Consider the following 22,408-nt stretch of genomic DNA (forward strand, 5'->3'; position numbering starts at 1 on the left):
CTCAAATTAGTAAGTTCTGATATACCTAAAGGCTAAAGAGTTGTTTCTTTGTAAACTTTGACTAACCTTTAACCAAATCAACTAAAATAAAAAAGGATCCAAATTATTAACAAGGAGACATTACAACAGACATCAAGAGAATTCAGAGAATCATAAGGATATTTTAAAAAAAAATTATATTCCACCTAACTGGAAAATCTAAAACAGATGGATTTCTAGATATGCATGCCTAATTAAAGCTAAATCAAGATGAAACAAATAATTTAAATGGAACCATAACATCCAACCAGATAGAAACAATTATTAAAAATCCCCCAACTGAAAATAGCACAGCACCAGATGGATGAATGCAGCACAGAATTCTAATGGACCTTCAAAGAACTCATATAAATACTTCTCAAATTATTACACAAAATAGAAAATTAAGGAACATTTTTTAGTTTTTACAAAGTCAGTATCACTCTCATTCCAAACCTAGTCAAAGATCTCCCCACACACAAGAAAGAAAATCATAATCCAATCTCTCTAATGAATAAGAACACAAAAATTCTCAGTAAAGCATTTCCAAACTGAATTCGAGAACACATCACAAAGATCAGCCACCATGATCAAGTTTATTTCATCACAGGGAGAGAGGGATGGTTCAATATATACATATAAATAAATGTAATCTACCACATAATAGACGGGAGAACAGAAATCAAATGATTATCTCATCTCTTTAGATGGAGAAAAGGCCTTTGATAAAATCTAACATACTTACACAAGAAAAGTCCTAGAGTATCCAGGACTACAGAGGACCTATCTCAACCTAAGAAAGGCAACATATACCAAGATCACAGACAGCATCATCCCAAATAGGAGAAGAAAAAAAAAAAGCATCTATACCCATTCTCTTCCATCCTATTCAATACAATACTGGCAATCTTAGGGCAAAGAACAAGTGAAAGAGATAAAGAGGCTATAAATATGAAAGGAAAAAAAAAAAGTATCCTTGTTTATAAGTGATACGATTCCACACAGAAAAGACCTTAAAGACTCTACCAGAAAGCACCTATACCTGATAAACATATTTGGCAAAGTAGTAGGATACAAAATTAACACACACACATACACACACACACACACAAAAAAAAAAAAACAACAACAACAACAACAAAAAAAAAAACAGTAGCCTTCCTAAGTTAAGTACAAGAAAAAAAAATCAGGCAAACAATTCCCTTCACCACAGCCTCAAAACAAAACAAACAAAAAACCTTGGAATAAATCTAAGGAAGTGAAAGACTTTTTAAAATGTTCAAGAAAACATTAAGACACTGAAAAACAAAATTGAGGAAGATACCAGAAGACATATGTAAGAGAGCTTAAAACGCCAGGGAGTGTGCATTACCCATTCTTACTCGCCAGAGTTCAGTCATTGCCACCTACTAGGGATGGGGACATTAGGTGGGAGTGAGTATATAGACAAGCTCCCTGGCAGGGCTCTCCTCTGCCCCACTCTGCTTCGTGTTCATGGACTGGTAGGAAAAATATTGTGAAAATGGCCTTCCTACCAAAAGTAGTCTACCGATACAATACAGTCTCCATCAAAACTGACACAATTCTTCACGGAAATAGAAAAATAATCTTAAATTCTATTTGGAAACTCAAAATACCCAGGATAGCTAACACCACTGGAAGTATCAACATCTCATATTTTAAAGTATACCACAAAGTTATCACAATAAAAACAACATGGCACTGGCATAAAATCAGGCACACTGATCAACAGGAGGGGACTATGGTCCACAATCCTTACTGCTACCCAACTTGACAAACAAGCCAACAAGATACTGGAGAAAATACATCGTCAACAAATGCTGCTGCTCAAATTGGATAGTGTTACATAAAGGAAATCAGATCCTTATCTGTCACCTGTACATAAACTGACTTCAAATGGATCAAAGACCCTGACATAATACCTCACTGATACCCTGAATCTGATAGAGGAGAAAGTAGGGAAGGTACTTGTGCTTATGGGCACAGGAAAGGGCTTTCTGAATAGGATTCAGGTAGCATACCCAGCCATTAACACAAACAAATAAGTGGGACCTCCTTAAGCTAAAAAGCTTCTGAACAACAAAGCACACTATCATTTGAGGGAAGACACAGCCTAAAGGGGAGGTGGGGAGACCTTATCAGCTATACATCTGACAGAGGTTAGTATCCAGAATATACAAAGAGCTCAAAACAGAAACATCAAGAAAATGAGCATATGAGGCATAGACCTAAATAAACAGAATGTTATGAAAAGATGAACTACAAATGGTTAAGGAACATTTTTTAAAAATGTTCAACATCTTTAGCCATCCGAGAAATGCAAATTAAAACTACTTTGAGATTTCACCTTATAGTGGAGGCAGAATGGCCAAGATGAAAAAAGCAAGCAAGGAAGGGATAACAAATGCTGATGTAGATACGGGGAAAGAAAAATGGTAATTTACTGCTGGTAGGAGTATAAACTGGTGTAACCACTATGGAAATCCGTCTGAATACTCAAAAAACTCGAATCAGCTTGTCTTATTTTGGTTTTTGATTGCTGTAAAGGGACACCATGACCACAGCAACTCTTATAAAGGAAAACATTTAACTGGGGCTGGCATACAGTTTCAGGTTTATTCCATTATCATCATAAGAAGAAGCATGGCAATGTGCAGGCTTCCACAGTGATACACTTCCTCCAAGGCCATACCCAATCCAACAAGGCCATGCCTCCTAATAGTGCCACTCTCTATAGGCCAACCATTCATACACGTGTCTATGGGGGCTATTCCTATTCACACCACCATGTTCCAATCCCTGGCCCTCAGAGGTTTGTAGTCATAACATAATGCAGAAATGCATTCAATTCAACTTCAAAAGTCCTCATAATCTATAATAGTCTCAACCTTGTTTAAGAGCTGTCCCTTCGGAGATTCATGTAATGTCTTAACTGTAATCACCCGTACAATCAAATAAAAAAGCAGATCACATACTTTTAACATATAATGGCACAGAATATACCATTCCAAAATGGAGGAGGCAAGGAAGCATAGTAAAGAAATAATTAGACCAAAGCAAGGCCAACAACCAGCTGGGCAAAGACCAAACTCTGCATCTCCATGTCTGATGTCAAAACACTCTTCAGATCTCCAAAACCCTTCAGCTTTGTTGACTGCAACATACTTCTTTCTCTTGAGCTGGTTCCATTCCCTGTTAGCTCTCAGCAGGTATCCCATTACTCTGGCATCTCCAACATCTTAGGGTCTTCTAGGCAATCCAGGCTTCACTGTCAGTTTCACACAATGGCTTCTCTGGGCCTCTATGCAGGTACACCTGACACATGCCTGGCCTCAGCACCTTTCCTTAGTCGGGGAGGGAAATTCTGTAATTTCTTTATTGTATCTTTGATTCTAAAAACAGAACCACGTGGCCAAAACTGCTACATTCTGCTGCTTTCTGGGGCTGGAGCATAGTCTCCTTGTTCAATTACATCTTTACCAGCTTTCTCTTTTTGATGGTTACCTTCACTGCCTAAGCTTGGCTGTTCTGGAACTTGCTCTGTAAACCAGGCTGGCCTTGAATTCAGACACCTACATGTCTCTGTCTCCTGGGTGCCAGGATTAAAGGCATGTACCACCACACCTGGACCTAACCTGTTCTTTAATTTCTTTTCATTAGTTGGAAGCTTAGCTGGGTGGGATCTTGCCCTGAGGTCTCCACTCCCTTTACTCTATTTAACATGAGGCTTTTAAAATCTGTTTATCTTCTTGAACACAGGATTTAGCTCCATTTCACTTCTCAGAGCCCCTTTTCTCCTCAAATTGTACCTTCAGTATTTTACCTTGCTTAGCCTGTGCCTTTCCATTATAGCTCTTCATAAGAGTGAATGCTAACAACCATACAACAGAATCAATACTAAGCTGTTTTGAGATTTCTTCTACTAGCAGAATTAATGAAAAACTCTTCCATTTACCCTCAGTCAGTTTTCGGATAAGGGCAAAAAGCAGCCATTCTTTTTTTTTTTTTTTTTGTTCTTTTTCGAGACAGGGTTTCTCTGTGTAGCTTTGTGCCTTTCCTGGAACTCACTCGGTAGCCCAGGCTGGCCTCTGCCTCCCGAGTGCTGGGATTAAAGGCGTGCGCCACCACCGCCCGGCAAAGCAGCCATTCTTTACCAAAATATCACAAGAACAGTCCCTAGGGAACATACTAACATTCTTCTCTTGACCCAGGCTCTCAAAAATCAACCTCAGCACCACTGCCTTCCATGCTCCTACTGACATAGTCCATTAGGCCCCACATAAAACATTCAACTGCTTTTCTAATCCAAACTCCCAAAGTCCACATTCCTCCAAACAAAAGCATGGTCAGGCACCATGACAGTAATACCCCAGTCCCTGGTGCCAACTTCTGTCTTATTTTGGGTTTCTATTGCTATGAAGGGACACCATGACCACAGCAACTGTTATAAAGGATAACTGGGTTTAGATTACAGTTTCAGAGGTTCAGTCCATTACCATCATGGGAGGAAGCATGGCAGTATGTAGGCAGACATGGTTCTAGAGGAGCTGAAGGTTCTACATCTTCCTCTGCAGGCAACAGAAACAACTGTGTACTGGGCATAGCTTGAGTATATACGAGTACTCAAAGCCTGCTGTGACATGTATCCATTGTGACACACTTTCTCCAACAAGGCCACACCTCCTAATTGTGCCACTCCCTATAGGCCAAGCATTACACACATGAGTCTTGGGGGCCATACCTATTCAAACTACTATATAAATTTACTGCAGGATAAAGCCATTCTACTTTTGGACATAGACCCAAAGGACTCTGTATCCTACTATAGAGATGACTGCTCATCAATGTTCATAGCTCTTCTTACAATAACCAGGAAATGGAAACTACCTAGATGTCCATCAACAGATAAATGGATACTAAAAAGGAAGTATATTTACATACTGGAATTTTAATCAGCTGTTACAAAAAAAACATTTACAGGTAAATGAAATAAAGCTAGAAACAATCATTCTGAGTGAGGTAACTCTAGACCAAGAAAGACAACCAGTTCATGTTTTCTCTTATTTGTGGATGTTAACTTTAAATCTTCAGATGTGTGCTTTTCTTATTTGAAACACTCATAGATGTTAGAAATTAGTAAGGGGGAGTGGGTTTTCAAGGGAGAATATATAGAACATGGTTATATAAAGGGTTGAATAATGAAACACAAAGTAATGAATTCAAGTGGGGGATGGAAGTGCTGGGCAGAGGAGGGAAAACAGAATAAATAACACTAAAAACCTTTTGAAAAAGTCATCGAAACCTACAAATATAGAAGTGCCTATGTGTATGTACACACACACACACACACACACACACACACACACACATACACACGAGTGTTATCGTGGAGTTACACTGTAATGAGGAAGGCAACGGACTTAGCCATACTATATCCTGCTGACATACTGACTATGGTCCTCAAGACCTTGAGTAGCAGGCATAACAATTTTTATCATTCACATTATACAAGTGAGATACAATGACCTGGACAGTTTCCCGAATTCTCACTTTTCATTCTCAGCTCCCACAGCCATCTCCTTTAGGCTGGACGTACCATGTTTGTTTTAGCTAATCGACTGGTGAATGGAAGGGATCCAACAGATTCAATGCTTATTTCCCAGGACTTCCAATCCTTCCTTACTTGTAGGTGGAAGAGGATTTGTAAATCTGCAGCAATACTGCTGTCTTGTGCCCAGGTCTAAGGTGGGAGAGAAACAAATCCCTTGCTCTTACACTACTATATGGCTGGGTGTCTGGGTGGAAGGAGAAGAGAGGCACACATACCTACTCTGAAATATAGAGAAGAGAGGCAGAAATCAGCTTTGGTCATTATGGTTAGCTATTTACTTAATGAAAAGTATTTAATAAACCTTGAAGAAACTTTTTTTTGGTGAAAACAAACATTTTTAAAGATAGAAAAAGGTCTTGATGATAAACGAAAAGCATAAGGAACAAGTGCCAACTCACTGAATTGTAAAAAAAACAAGGGCATGGGAAATTCCTTAGTTACTGGTACTTAATAGCCATTATTTTCTAATAATATAGTAGTAAATAACAAATATATAAAGCATGAGTTGTATAGCTTCTTAAAACAAAACATGCTTGGTAACTTATTAAGAGCCCAGGATTACAGATATCACCTAATCTAATTAGTAAAAGCTTGTCTATAAAAATAAAGACAAAAGATTAATGACAGAATGCCATGTCCAGAGCTGCAGGGATAGTCTTAATGAGATGAACTGGGCAAGGCTTGCTGGAGTAAGTACATTAGCATAATGGATCAAGTAAGTACTAATGAGACATAACCAGATGACTTTCCACCTCACTTTTCCAGGGACATGAACTCCAGAGATTTCCAAACAGCACACATCATAAAACAAAACATAAATCATCTATACATTTCTTGAAACACAAGAGAAAGAGTGTAGATAAGAAAAGTCTGGGCCTTCCTTGGAAAAACTGACTCTGCCTGTCAGTGAGACACCAGGAAAAGGCAGAACTTTAATTTGTGACCTTAAAAAACTTATGTATTTTCTCTCATACACACAATCTAGAATTAACCATATACACAAACTCACACTTACGCAATCTGAAAGCAGAAGGGGGTCTCTTTGGGGTAAGGAAAGGGGAAGAAGTCAGTAGGGATGAATGTGTGAAAACAGGCTCATTGCTTGCAGCATTATCTAAATTTAAAAAAAAAAAAGAAAAAAAAAGCCAGGAAAGGTGGCACACACTTATAATCCCAACTGAGGCAAGAGGACGCTACCAGTTCAAAGTGAGCCTGGGATATGGAGTAAGACTCCCTGCTAAGAACAAAATAAAAATCATGATATAGTTTGTGAGTTTTAATCGTAAGTCTCAAAGAATGAGTATCAAAGTAATTCCAACTTCCTCTATTAAAGCTGTCACTTACTGACAGTTCCAGTTCTGATCCCAAGTCTCTGGTGACCTACAAGGACTTGTCAGGATCAATCTCGGTTACAGCAGATGTCCACAGTCATATATTTGACTGTGCACAGACAAGGGCACTGAGAACTTACCTATGCGTGCATGGACTTTACTCTCAAAACCCACATCCATAATTCCAAAATGTTAATTTAAAACAGTCAAGGAAGAAAACCATTTACTGGTACTAAAGGCTTTACTGTAATAAACCAAATATATTTACAATTTATACAAATGTTGAACCAACAAAATTACAAAAAAGAAAAAAAAAACACAAGATGCAAAACCAAGAAACAAGTTCGTTGGAGACACCACTGCTCTACAGAGGACTCAACACGAAGTGAACTGCAAGGAACAGAAAAGTAAGCTCACAGTTGGGCAAGGTGTGACTGACTGGCAGCAGCTTGCTCCTCTATCCCACACTTGTGGCCTCTGTGTGGTTGTGGTGTCCAAAGGTAGACAGGTGACTGTCTATTGACAGACTTGTTGCCTTCTCTTTGTAGACTCAAAGCAGTTCTGTGTCAACATTTGGAAACTGGTTTCTTCAGTTGGTTCATTTGTTTTTGTTTTTTAATTATAACTTTTCTATTTCTACAAATTCCAAACATTTGGCCCAATTCAACTGTAAATATGAAGCCATAGTGTTTTCAGTAGATGACCTCATAAACGGTAGCCTTTTTGTCCCCTGAGCCAGTGACTATGTATTTATCATCCACAGAAATGTCACAGCTAAGTACTGATGAGGATTCTTTGGACTGTAAGAAAAAACAACAGGAAGAGAATATTTAATGGGTTCCATTTCTGAGGCAACTTCATTAGTTGTTTCAAAGGCCATAAGGTAGCACTTCCATACCTGGAATATGCTGGCTCCATATGGTGTCCGCCAGGCATTGAGGAGGTTGTCTTTTCCAGTACTCACAAACCACTTGCCTAGAATTAGCAAAGGCACATGTAATTCCAACAATACTAAAATTTCCCATTGGAATGAATTAAATAGAGCATTGTTTTTAGTATGTGTGTGTGTATGCGTGAAGGTGAAAGGATAGCTTTCTGGAGTTGGTTCTCTCCTTCCCCCTTGTTGAGACAGGTCTCTAGCACTGTTTCTACTGCAGCCCTGTGAGTTTCTGGCTTCCATTCACCTGTCTCAGCTCACTGTAGAAGTGTAGGGATTACAGGTGCTTCCTAGCTCATCTAGCTTTTCAACATGGGTTTCAAAGATTGAACTCAGGTCACCAGGTTTGGAATGATCTAGCTGGCTCAAATAAGAGCTTTTTTTTTTTTTCTTTTTTTGTTTTTTGTTTGTTTGTTTGTTTGTTTTTTTGAGACAGGGTTTCTCTGTGTAATGGCCCTGGCTGCCCTAGAACTCTTTGTAGACCAGGCTGGCTTCGAATTCACAGAGATCCACCTGCCTCTGTCTCCCAAGTGCTAGGATTAAAGGTGTGCGCCTCCATATCTGGCTCAAAAGAGAGTGTTTTTAACATCAAGAGAAATATCCAAAGGGTTAGTCCATGATCCAAGCAAGTTTTAAATCTAGGCTCTTTGGTGTGATCTTGTTTGTAATAAAAACACTGTCAAAGGACTGCGGAGATGGATAAACATGTGCAAGCATGTCCACAAATTCACATTTCTAGCATGTGGCCTTGCGTACTTGGAATCCAGCCCCTGGAGACAAGTTGGGAAAGGGCATAGAACAGGTAGGCCTTAGGCACTTGCTGGCCATCTAGTCTAGCCAAAAAGACAAGCTCAAAGTTTAGTGAAAAGTCTTGCCTCAAAACCAAGATGGCTTCCACACCCACCTGAGCTTGTTTGCATATGTGCGTGTGTGATAATACAATGAGTCATTTAATACTTTACTCAGCATCACAGTCATTTTCAGTCTTATGGAAACGGTAAGAACAAAAAGAATTAAATACTGAACTAGTGTGAAATGCCTGTCATATCAGATACATATAGAATGTCTAATTAGTATCATCGGCTACACATTCACCCATCTATCCTCACAGCCAATGACCATTCACAGCACAAAGACAGTCTCCATGTGGACTTTCCCGTCTCTGTTTTCATTCAGAGGGAAAGAATCTGGGTGCAGCCAACCATCCCTCTGACCCTGGCTCCTCATTATAGTCAGTATACAGTGATTTCCACTATTCTAGAGCACTACCAAGTATTCCCTGCCACAAACCAAGTGTGTGCTCAAAGCTTATTTCACTGCCTGCTGACTTTTCTCAAATTAACAAAGCAGGCTGAGACAGACCTTACTCTGCTCTGAGGGGCAATAGAATTATAGAATAGAATTACTGCAACCAGCTGCATGGAGAGGAACATTTTCTTTTCCCCCAGATACCATCTCTAACTGTATTTTTAAAAAGTATTTTCCATTTAGGCCATCTACAGCCTTGCAGCTGAACTCACCACAATAAGCAAATTTTAGGGACAACACGCAGCTCTCGTGGAGGTGCAGCTGGTACTTGTCAGGCTTGTTCACGTGCAGAACTTCCACGTTGCTGCTTTCCATCCCCACGGCAAGCCACTCCCCAGTTGGGCAGTATCCCAAGGAGAAGATCTGTTATAAGGAGGACAAGATCACCGACGATTTTACTCAATAAATTAAGACAGTGAAAAGGCAGCAAGGGATGGCAAAATGGAGGTTTAATCAGCCAAATCCAAACTGGGAAGAGGCATGAGATGAAGCAAAGTCCAGAATCCTCTATTGAACAAATGGGAGACTAAATAGTTTCATCCAGGCTATGAAATAAGAAATCATCTTTGAGAATGGCATTAAAAGTCATCATATAAATATACTAACTGATATACTTGTGCAAGAAAATATAATGTCTAGGATATATAACCCAGTTTTTGGAGTGAGGATAGTAAAACAAAGACTGGCCAGGTACTGATAACTGCTTAGGCTAGGTAATGTGCACACATGTAACTCTGTATTTGATAAAGGCCTACATACATTTGACATTTATGAGCCTTTGAAATTATAATAAGTTTAAAAATGGTGACCAAAAATAATATCCTGAATATTCTACAGAAGGGTAGAACAGGAAATATTATAAATAAAATACCAATTGTCACCTAAAATTAGTATATGACAGTTGACATGATTCTAGAAAGAATTTCAATGAAGAATTGCCTGGATTGGGTTGTCCGGTAGGCATGCCTGTGATGGATTTTCTTAGTTGGGTTATTTGAGTGGGAAGACCCCCAAATATAAGTCACCACTTCATAGACTGAGCCTTGGCCTGAATAAAAAGGACATAGAGATTGTACTAGTGTATGCACAGTACTCCCTTCCTCTCTGCTCCTTGACTACGGATGTAATTTGACCAGCCATCTCAAGCTCCTGCCACTGTGACCTTATGGCAGTGATGGATTGTAACCTGGAATGGTTATCTAAAATAAACCCTTCTGCTTTAAGCTGCCTTTGTCATGGGGTTTTATCAGAGCAACAGAAGTATAGCTGTTTTTCATTTTTACCCTACTTTTTATTTTTACTACCAGTAAACAAACAAGCAAATCAGTAAATCCTGAATAAAAAACAAAACAACTCTACCATGAGGAAGACACCAGAAAAGAGCAAGTGCTGCTTTGCCAAGTGAGTCTAGATCCACACACATGACATCTGACTACTTGTCCAAACGTTACTATGTTTTCATATTACTTTCAATCTCTAGTTAGTAATAGTAGCATACATCTTCAATCCTAGTACTCTGGAGGCTGAAGTAGTAGGTTAGGACTGTCTGACATTTGAGGCCAGCCTGAAGCTAGGCTGTTACAGAATGAGACCCTATCCTAAAAAACAAAACAAAACAACTCCCCAAACAAACAACCTTACAGATCTAGTTGGCCATGATATTTTTCTATTTAAAAACATTTTTACACAATGTATTCTGACCATTTCCCCTCCCCCAACTCCTCAAAGATGCTTCCCACTTCACTACCCTCCTCCTACCCACCTCCTCATTCTCTCCCCCCCCCCCGCCCCGCCCCTCTCTCTCTCACACACACACACACACACACACACACACAAAACACAAGCAAAACCACCCATAAGACAAAAATAAAATGCCCAAACAAAACAAAAGCACCCCCTCTACAAAACCCCCATGGAGTTTGTGTTGGCCAATTACTCCGAGGTATGGGGCCTGGCCAGAGTGTGGCGGATACACCTGGTGACCCTCCATTGGAGAAAACTGATTTTCCTTTGCCAGTGGTATCATATTCTTAGACTCCCTGAAACAAATCAATATTCATTTCACTCTCATTCTGTATTTGATAGTGAGAATACACACAACAGACTATATATCCTGCTGAAGGAAACATGGGGCAGATGGGGGGAGGGTTGTAGTCTGTGGTTTTAAACCTGTTATTTTAAATTGAATGTAGATCTGTTTATCTGACTGCCCTCATGCCAGGGTGGGAGAATGAGCCATACAGACCCTTCTGACTCCACAGCAGGCTAGCGCCCAGCACTCACCTGTGATGTGAAGTCATGCTGCTGCAGCTGCCGCCCCTCTCTCAGGTCCCAGGACCTCACAGTATTGTCCAAACCGCCTGTCCAGAGCTTGGTGCCATCATTAGAAATGTCAATACAGCTGGCTCCGTCTGTGTGGCCCTGGAATTGCCTGATAAAACAAACCAGACTGAATAATGATTTCCTGCCAGAGCTCAAAGTAAACACTGTTGTGTTGTTAGTTTTGGACTCACTGTGTGTCATCTCAGTGTCTGCTGGTGTGCAATATCAAACTAACCTTCCCCCGAGGAGCACAGGAAACAGCCCCTGCAGGTTCTGTTTCTTTTTTCAAGATCCAAGGCCTAAAGAAATGGAATGGCATTGCAGGCTGCTGCCAGAAGTCAAGTATGCTACTAGGGCCTCTGATAAACAGACCCAGTGAAACTCTTCCCAGGTCTGGAAAAGAGTTTAAGTACTAAAAGACAATAAAGATAAACACAAATCCCAAATAATTTCCTTAAGGAACGATAAAAACCTGTCCTTCAGTGGCCAAGGCTTGAACCCACAGAAAGGAAAAGGCTCATTCCAAGAACACATTCATTCAGAAGAGAATTGACCAGCAGTGCCCTTCCTGCTAGCACAGCATGAGCTCTCCTGTGTACTCAGCTTTGCCATTCTGAATCAGAAAGGGCCTTGCATTAGGAAATGTGGACTCCCAGAGACCAAGGGTCAAGCAGGCCTCTTGACCTCAGAGGTGCTAGGCAGAGACAAAGAAAAGGACTGAGGACAACAGACACTTGCCAGATCCCACCCCAGATGCAAGGCTTTCTTTATAGGGGGCATTCATGCAATGTCCAAAGAGCATCCAAATCAACTGGGTGGCAGGGATTCTTGACCCCTGGAAGGGCATGAGGCAACAAGTCAGGTTGGCAGTGGGAGAGCAGCATGAACACAGAAGGGTCTGGGCTTGGCAGGTGGGGAGGGTACATGCAGTGACTCTCACAAACTTGACTCTACATGCTGAGCATGCACTGGCCAGGGCAGATCAGAGAGGTCAGGACCCACCTTTAGAACCAGGAAAGACCCAGCATAGAACTGCTTAGGAATTTCAATGCCAAGAAGGTCCTTTCTTTCTCTAGGCCCCCCATACCTTACTGCCACAGAGCGCCAAGCTTAGAATTTAAAAGTGTAAGGGAAGGAAAAATCACCACTGCTGCCTCGAATTCTTAGCCAAGATATGAGCCAGAAATCTTTTTCTCAGAAGCTCAATCACTACTTCAGATCCTGTCCCAACTAGTCCCCTCATCCCACATGCCCAGTATTCCTGCTGTTGTCCAGTAAGTGGACCTCAACAGTGTTAACAGCAGGCCTCTCCACGATCACCCAGGCTGAAGGAGTCTTTGTGGTACCTTTCATCTCTTCAAACAATTGTCACAACCTTTTCCCTTCATCCCAACTTCTTATCACCTTTTCAACTTGGTTAATTATTTCTTCATTCCAAACATGTTTCCCTATCAGCACTGGATGGGTACTCCTCCAGCCTCCCCCTCCATGCACACCCTAGTGTGACTGCCAAGTTGTTGACTGCTGAGAATATGCTGTGTCATAGGAGATACTGGGCTCTGTCACAGAGCCACTGGCGACACATGGTCAGTCCAAACTAAAAGACATATACCCCGCCCCCCCCACATATATATGATTGGTGCTTCTCCAGGGAGCCAGCACACAGAATGCCAGGTCTGACTACAGGACCAAAGCCAAGTAACTTCTGTGCCTGGGTTCCTCATCTATAAAGTAGAAGACAGCAGCACAGACAGCCCCGACTTAAAATCCCAGTTTCTACTTCCTAAAGGCTGGGGTTACACGTCTTTACCACTACACTTAAGTGCTTTCTCTGGAACACCTCTGGCATGAGCACTAAATGGAGCCAGACTAGCTGCTGAGGGAAGAGGGAGGGTCTAGAAGCTTAGCAGAGGTCCATATATTCCCATATATTCCCAAGAGCAATGGCCCTCATAGTTAGCTACAGAGAAATATAGATGTTTTAAAGCCATTTTGTGGTTTCAATTCATGGAAGTTCATTTTTAATGTTCTTTTGTTGTCTGGTGTAAGTAGATTTCTGTTTGCACACACCAGACTCTAGTCAAGCTCAAAGCATCTAGACTGGAGGCCCTTGACTGAAGGTCAATTATTCCATATTATATTGTTCTCCGACAAAGCCAGATCTTCCATCTCAATGTAAACCAAAGAATGGGAACATGAAGGAGATACAGTATTGGTGACACTCTGGCATAAGGCAAGACTGCTCTCCCTACTCACAGCTGGCCAGTCTGCCCTTACATCCACACTCAACAAACAGCAGCCTCTTAGTTGAGGCTTGCCCTAGGAAGGGCACTGTACTCACCTCACCAGGGTCTGGTTGTGCAGGTCCCACACTGCGATGTTGCCATCACTGCAGCATGAGAAGCAGACTTTGGAGTCAGGGCTGATGGCCAGGGCGTAGCAGGCAGGGGCTGAGGATGTCAGCTCTGCCTTTATGCGGGGGGTTGGAGCTGCCAAGTCCCAGATGGATAGAGTACTGGCTTCCCCTCCCACTATGAGAGTACAGCCATCAGGTAGCAATTTACAGGAACGGATGTAGTTATCTCTATTCTGTGAAATAATAGAATGTAATCACTGCAGAGCATTGCCAACTGATAATACTGTGTATTCCTAACTGCTGTTCTGGTTTTTAACTTCAAGAGAGGCGTTTCATGGACACTCTGTTCTACAGGAAAGATCAGGGTCCAACTGTCATTGTCTTTTTCCAAAGAGTAAACAAACTCATAGGGCTGATTAACCGTGTTCCAGATTTCCAAGCGCACAGACAGACCCAAAAGCATACAGGTGGAAGGCAAGTGTGAGTATACTTCCCTCCCTATGGGGAACAGGTTTCCTCACCAACATTTATGGTTGGATAGTGCAGACCCTGTGGTGGTATTGTGTTCCCCGAAATACAATATTAAACATAGAGGTTATGCAGTGGTAGCACACGCCTTTAATCCTAGCATTCCAGAGGCAGAGATCTACCTGGATCTCTGTGTGTTCAAGGATACAGCCAAGCATGGTGACTCACACCTTTAATCCCAGAAAGTGAGCCTTTAATCCCAGGGAGTGAGGCAGAAAGCAGAAAGGTATATAGGGCGTGAAGACCAGGAACTAGAAGCATTTGGCTGGTTAAGCTTTTAGGCTTTTGAGTAACAGTTCAGCTGAGAGCCATTCTGGATGAGGACTCAGAAGCTTCCAGTCTGAGGAAACAGGATCAGCTGAGGAACTTGTAAGGTAAAGAAGCTGTGGCTTGTTCTGCTTCTCTGATCTTCTAGCATTCACCCCAATAACTGGCCTCAGGTTTGATTTTATTAATAAGTACCTTTAAGATTCATGCTACAAGGCCCACCAAATCTGCTTTTGTTTTCGATGCTCAATGACTCATGAGTATTCATCTAAGAATTTAGTGGATTGGTTTTCTCAATATTAGCATGGCTAATTGAGAGAAAGAAAGAGAGAAGGAGAGAAACACAGACAGACACAAACATGCATACCAAGTCTTTAAAAGATCTGCCCCTCTTGTCTGAGAGTAACATCTTAACAGATAAGCAGAGGCAGGGCAGCCCAATCTGCTTCACAGTCTGCTGAAGACCAACAGCACAGATATAACAATCCTAAGGCAAATGGGCGTGTTTAAGCTCTCGATGGGGGTTGCTAGGTGCTTTGAGAGACAACTCTTTCTGTTCCTATCTTACTGAATCTATGGTAGGAAAGTAAAATCATCTCCCTCACCTCCTCAACAATACCAAACCTGTTTGGAAGGCTTTTCATGCCATATTAGCAAATGTTGTTGTTTTGATATTTATCTGGAGTTTACAGGAAAATTTAAAGGTGAGTAGATTGCAGGGATCAGAGTCCATATTAACTGCTTTTCTTCTACTCCATGGGACACTGTCTTTCTTAGGAGACATGTCTACAGGGTGAGCACCAAACCACTGGAAAGCATCTCCAAAAGTAAACCCATCCACACTAGGATTTAACCCTCATAGTAGCAGTAAATGAACCCTGCCCAATTTGGGGGAGGGGGAGGGGCTTGAGCAGCTAACACAGAAAACAGAGGGGATTCCAGTCCCTCCGGACAGAAGTGAAGCTCAGGCCCCTCATGCTCGCTCACCAGGCAGTCCAGCTGAGAGACGGGGCTCTTGTTGCCAGGGTGGCTGATGTCCCAGACCTTAACGCAGCCCTTGCCACCCGTGTACACGTGCCTTGTGGGGTTGCTGATGGTCACTGCGCACACCACCTCCCCATGGTTGAGGGTGTTGATCTGCCGAGCATGTCGGGGGATCCCGGGTCCAATGAGGGCATCAGGGGGAAAGGGGACAGGCTGCATCTGGCCATCGGCAGTAACGTGGAAAGAGTACGCTCTACATGAAAGAAAATAAAAACACACTTATCACAAAGGGAGCCATAGCCTGGAGATGGGGAAAGGTGGGGGCTTCCTTGCCAAGGATTTTCCTTCTGAAATGAAAGTAAGTCGAAGTATTTTCTAATGCAAAACACTTAAAGTCTCCATTCAAGCTATTATTTTTTTAATGCTCTAAACCACATAAACTGTTTTAAATATTTTAATATATAAAATTGTTCTTATATATTTTACAAAGCATTCTCTTATATCTCACTATAAAAATGTGTGTCTAAACTGATATAGCCTTCCACAAACCTTATACATGATTTCTTAGTATAATTTAAAACACTTAAGATAAAGCCTTTAAGAACTCTAATCACACAGTAAATAATGCCCCTTAATATTAAAGCAAGGAAAAGAAAACAGCTTTTGGGATTGGAAGGATGCTCAGTGGTTAAGAGCATAGGCTGCTCTTGCAGAGGACACGGGTTCTATTCATAGCACCTACATGTGGCTTATAAACACCGTAACTCTAGTTCTAGGGGATCCAACACCCTCTTTTTGCATCCCTGAATACCACACACATACAGTACAGTAACACACATACATAAAATAATTAAAAAATTAAAAAACAGCTTTTTACAATGTATTACTTTAAGTTTTTGACTCAAACCCCTTTTGTATAACCAAGAAAAAATAAGAGAGACTCTTATATCAGATGACAGACATTTCCTACCCAGTATTTTCTTATATTTACTTGAGAACCACCAAACCCAGTTTTATCCGGAGGCAAAACACCCAGCTAAAGGAGCATCTTCCGAACTTCACATGAGCCAGAGTACCACATGCTGCACAATGAGAGGCAGGCAGAACTTGCTGAGAGCATTTGCAACTTAGTTCTTCACTTGAAAGAAAAGTAGGGGAGGCAAATGTAGCTGGAGAGCTTCTCTCCGGGTCTGCCAAGCCCCTGCAGTCCCACAGTCCACTTATAAAATAATCACACAGAGACGCTTATATTATTTAAACTGTTTGGCCTAATGGCTCAGGCTTCTGGCTATCTAGTTCTTACATCTTAAATTAACCCATATCTATTAGTCTATAAGTTGCCATATGGCTAGTGGCTTACCGGTATCTTAACATGTTGCTTCTCAGCCTCAGCCTTCCACTTCCCAGAATTTTCTTTTCTACTTGTCCTGCCTATACGTCCTGCCTAGCTACTTGCAAATCAGCAGTTTATTTATACAGAACGATATCCACAGCAGGCAAATATCCGAGAACTTTCTTCAAACCTTGCTGGGAATCTAAAACCTATCTAAAAATTAAAGTTCATAACATTTTCAAAAGTGAAGCAAAGGAACTGGGGACGGCTCAGGGTTGAGCCCTAGCTGTGATATGAAGGCGCCGGGTTCTGTCAAGCAACACAGGAGATGCTTGTCCCTCCCAATGCCTAATTAAGCAAGCTGACGGGACTCAGGAAGTCCTTCAGACTAAAAGGCGACTTTGAAGATGGGAAGTAACTGTGGAGGGAGGTAGAAGATGCTGATGGGCTGATACCTGTCCTGGGTTGCTGACTTTCGTGAGAAATGAAACTTCCATGCTATCTGTCTGCTGTTCTCTTCCCAGATAGATACACACAGATGAGCCAGATCCTAGTCATGAACTTTCATCTCTGGCAACAAAATTCAACATTTTGTTTCTTCCAATGTATTAAATTCTTACTTACTCCCAAGAGCTAGCACACAATGGGCATCATAAAACACACAGCAAAGATGGTCGGGTGGTGGCGCACACCTTTGATCCCAGCACTCGGGAGGCAGAGCCAGGAGGATCTCTGTGCGAGATCCAGGATAGGCACCAAAACTACACAGCGAAACCTTGTCTCAACCCCCCCCCCCAAAAAAAAAAAACAAACCCCACACAGCATAGACACTTGAGAGAATGGAAGACATACAGTGTTTCCACTCCCATCCTAGGCTGAAAAGCAGTTTCCTCCTATCACTAGATCTAGGAGTTTAAGTCACCCAGCATAAACAAAGCCTGCAGGATTTTTCCATTTCTGCAACCTTTTTGGGTAAGAATGAGTCCTTTCTGGAACTTGTCCTTGACATTTTGACACATGTAAACACCATGAATACTAACATAGCTCTTGAACTTTTAATCTGCTAATAACTCAATTTGTGCAAAATAACTTGGCACAAAACTGAAAACTGATACTCAACATCATGTCTCTATGAGACTACACTTAAAATGCATATTTATCAGCCTGGAAATAAAAAATAGGTTACTATTTTCCTCCACAGAAGCAAAATATCAAATAAATACTCAGAAAGTTTCGTCCCTGCAGCTAAAGGGAAGATCTTACATGTCCATTATCTCCTAGAAAACTGGCTCCAGCGGCAAATGGAAAGTGGCTGTTTGTCCCAAGCTGTTAACAATGCTGTTTTATGACTCCCACAGTGACAGAGAAAGAATGGTGGTTACTCTGGTGTTTCGGCTTTTCTTCTTTCCCCTTGCATTACAGAGGATTGAATCTAAAGCCTTACACATGCTGGGCAAGCTCTCTACTGCTGAACTGTATCTCTAGCTCCTTTTAAAAATGTTTTTTGAAACAGAGTCCTGTAGCCGAAGTTACCCTGTTCCTGCCCGGCTCCCGCCGCCCTCAAATCCAAGCAAACACACAGAGACTTATATTATTTACAAACTGTATGGCCTAATGGCGGAGGCTTCTTGCTAGCTGTTCTTATATCTTAAATTAACCCATTTCTATTAGTCTATAAGTTGACACGTGGATCATGGCTTACCCATATCCTAATACATTGCTTCTCATCATGGTGGCTGGCGGCGTCTCTCTGCCTCAGCCTTCCACTTCCCAGAATTCTCCCTCTTTGTCCCGCCTATACTTCCTGCCTGGCTACTGGCCAAATAACGTTTTATTTGTCAATCAACCATCCACAGCAGAGTCCTACTAAGTCACATAGGATGGCCTTGAATTTGTCATCTTCCTGTCACCTTCCCAATTAGCTAGGGTAGCAGGTGTGTGCCACCAGGCCTGGCAATCAGACAGTACAACTCAGTTTGAATAACTGAGCCACAGAATGGGAGCCATGCAGATCACACACACACATATATATACACATGCCTGCACTACCACCTCAATGCTTACTTCCTCAATCCTCCAAATCAGTGTTTTGTTTTTTTCCAATCCAATAAGACCCGCTGTATTCTTTTTTTTTTTTTGATAATTTTTTTATTTTTATAAATATTTTTATTTTATAAATAATTTAATTTTACATAGCAGACATAGATTCCCCTGTCCTCCCTCCTCCCACCCCAGCCTTCCCTCCTCCCCAATTCACTCCCCATCCCCACCTCCAATAGCTGAGGAGCCCCATGGAACTGGACCAGGCCCTCTGGATAAGTGAGACAGTTGATGAGCTTGAACTGTTTAGGAGGTCCCCAGGCAGTGGGACCTGGACCTATCCCTGGTGCATGAGCTGGCTTTTTGGAACCTAGGACCTATGCTGAGACACTTTGCTCAACCTTGGTGCAGAGAGGAGGGGACTGGACCTGCCTCAACTATATTCTTAACAATACAAAAACATATATGCATATTACAGTTATTTGACTAGAAACCCATATTACTTATTATGGAATATCTGCAGCTTCAATCAACTAGTACTATGTTGCCCTTGGAGACAAAACTGCCAAAGTACAGAGGTTTGAGTCTATTATTCCTGTCCTAGGAGAATTCTGGACTTCAAATAACTGGTAGGGAAAAATCTAGTAGCAAGTTATGTAACTGTACTATTTCATTTCTGTTGCTGTGATAAAATACCCTGTTAACAAGTCACTCAGAGGAAGAAAGGTGCACTTGGCTTGCAATTCCATGTTACAGCCCACTACTATGGGAAACTCAAGGAAGGAACTTAAAGCATCATGTCCAGTCAAGAGCAAAGAGAATAAACACATGGATCCAACCTCATTTGCTCACTTTCATCTAGTTTTTGCCTCTAAATACTACTGAAGACCTCCTGCCTAGGGAATGGTGCTGCTCAAAATGGGCTTCACATATCAATTAATAATCATGATAATCCCCCACAGACATGCCTACAGGACAATCATATCTAGGTAATCCCTTATTAAGACTCTCTTCTCAGGTGATTCAAAGTGTATCTAGATCTACTAAATAGAATTGCCTTATTAACACAGTGACCTCAAACACCAGGTACCATGACCAGGGTCCTAAAGTGACAAATGAGTATTCAAGTGATGTGGAAGAAATGTTCCCATGAAGTAACACAGCTAGATTGCACTATTTTTTAAAAACGGTGGTTTAGGTGAAGAGAGAACCTGCCCATCAAATTTCTGGCTACAAGAGCAATGGCAGGGCATAAGCAGAGGCTGAATTCTCAGCCATCAGTCAAAACGGGTGAAAAAAAAAATTGCATCAGGTGCCCTTCCAGAAATTCTAGATTTTCAGTGGGAGGCTATTTTATCTGCAATTAGAATCCTGCTGATTACAGAGTTAAATGTTTCAGATAAGTACAGATTAGGAAAGATGTCTGCTAGTCTTTGGGAGACCCATTTCCCAGGTGTTTTTCTTACAACACAGGAGCCAGTAAGCTCATACTGAGGCAATTTAAAATGGATTCTCAGTGCAATGAGCACTGTGCACACCCATCTGCCCCACGGGAAGCCCAGATGGATGCTAATGTATCAGTCCTGGGTCCTGAGAGGAAGCAGGACAGCTCAATGAACTGCAGAGCCTCAACAAATGAACAAACCAGGACACACAGGCGGTGAGCTCTCCTCTAGGGATCCATACGGAAAAAAAGCAAGAGGAGAACAGAAATGGCTGGAATTAGTTCTTCACCCACAAAAATAACAGGGACTTTCAACAACTCATGTTCTGACACTGTTAGAGACCCCAGAGGAGACTTATCTTCTCTACGGATGAGGAATTAGAAATAATGACACCAATCAGGGTGGAGAATTTGCAAACAATGAACAAAACTGTCCTTATTTATCTCTAGGGAATACATTTCTGGGCCCCAGAAGGATGATTTAAAAACAGCAACAACAAAAAACCATCACACTTTAGTTTCCCAACATACAATCTATGGTGAATTTTAACTTACAAATCATTAAGAGTAAGACAGTAATAATGAAACAGAACAAGTACCACACATTCTAACCAAATCATGAGCATCACCACCTTTATACTTTGAGTCCAAGACAGTAATAATGAAACAGAACAAGTATCACAAATTCTAACCAAATCATAAGCATCAGCATCCTTACACTTTGAGTCCATTATTATTATGGACACAAACACCACAATGCACAGACCACAACAGATGACTTTGACTGGGATGACACCACTCAGGGGCAGAGCCAAGGAAACCCTAAATTTGAGGCTAGGTGGAACAGTACAGTGAGACTGTGACCCCCTGTGTATACAGTCAGTGTATACAGAGCAGAATCAATGGACAAGAGAACAACTAATTTCCCATGTGAAATGAAGCAAATCTACTACTCAGAATGCCAGAATCTAATTTATAATTGTCATATACCAAAACACACACATGTACATTCTCTCTCTCACCCCCACCCCCCAACACATAGATAAAAGCTATTAATTTCAGACTGTACTTGACCTGAAACTGTAGATAAGCGAGAACTATTCTATCTATGAATATTTTTAGACCCCAATTCCAGATGAAGTCAGACAAAAGGAGGGCTTGATTATGTTATAGATAGGCAAGTTTAGAGATAGGCAAAATTCACAGGTTATGGAACTGGTTACCCTCATGGCTGAAGTGACAAACAGGGCTTCTGGAGAGAAGGATTTGCATTGCTCCTCAATCTGAGCTGTTCTAAGAGGTAGGTATCACCAGTGAAAAGTAATCGAGGTGTATACACGATACATGCACTGCTCTGGACCTATAATATACCTTCAAAATCAATTCCTTTATTTATTCAAGAAAAAGTAGAGGGAAAGTCTCCTAGCCAACTCACTCACTACATTAAGTCCATGACCAGGTTGAGATCCCAGACTTTTATGTTAAATGGACCTGACACGAGGCACTTCTTGTATAATATTAGAGGGACTATCCTTAATATTACACATCCCAGGGGCTCAGGAGAGAGAACTACTAACGGCGAGGACTATTTTTGGGAAATAGGATCTCGGCACACCGAGCTCTATAGTCCACTTGCTTTAATTCCTCTGGGATAACATCCTATTTACACAGCTTCAGTTCTGTTCTTGTGCCTAGCTCCTTTCTTGCCTGATTTCTCTCTACCTTTATCTACTGCTCCCTCTAAGTTCTATCTTAATTCTGCTTCATCTAGGTCCTTTTCAGCTTGTTCTTACCCAGCTAGTACTTCCCCATCTGACTCTTCCTCATCTTCCATCTCATCCACACGTACTCCCTGGTCAAATCCTTCTTATCCCTCCCCGTTCTCCATCTCTCTGACCTCTCAAGTTC

The 22,408-nt window shown here is 41.5% G+C and overlaps 1 protein-coding gene across 17 annotated transcripts in view; it reads right to left on the reverse strand.

Annotated features, from left to right (window-relative positions):
• Nucleotides 1-7,203: 7,203 nt before the first annotated feature.
• LOC102925382 (TLE family member 1, transcriptional corepressor) overlaps nt 7,204-22,408 on the reverse strand; it is a 97,112-nt gene continuing 81,907 nt past the window's right edge. For all 17 annotated transcript variants that reach the window (XM_076564386.1, XM_015999938.3, XM_015999940.3 and 14 more), the window contains 6 exons: nt 15,687-15,936; nt 13,890-14,137; nt 11,510-11,657; nt 9,439-9,589; nt 7,880-7,956; nt 7,204-7,781 (listed from right to left, as the gene is read on the reverse strand). In XM_076564386.1, coding sequence (XP_076420501.1) covers nt 7,674-7,781; nt 7,880-7,956; nt 9,439-9,589; nt 11,510-11,657; nt 13,890-14,137; nt 15,687-15,936 — 982 coding nt within the window. In that variant the 3' untranslated portion in view covers nt 7,204-7,673. The remainder of the gene's footprint in view (nt 7,782-7,879; nt 7,957-9,438; nt 9,590-11,509; nt 11,658-13,889; nt 14,138-15,686; nt 15,937-22,408) is intronic.

The sequence above is a fragment of the Peromyscus maniculatus genome, chromosome 2, assembly GCF_049852395.1.
Source record: "Peromyscus maniculatus bairdii isolate BWxNUB_F1_BW_parent chromosome 2, HU_Pman_BW_mat_3.1, whole genome shotgun sequence".
Classification (NCBI taxonomy): Eukaryota; Metazoa; Chordata; class Mammalia; order Rodentia; family Cricetidae; genus Peromyscus; species Peromyscus maniculatus.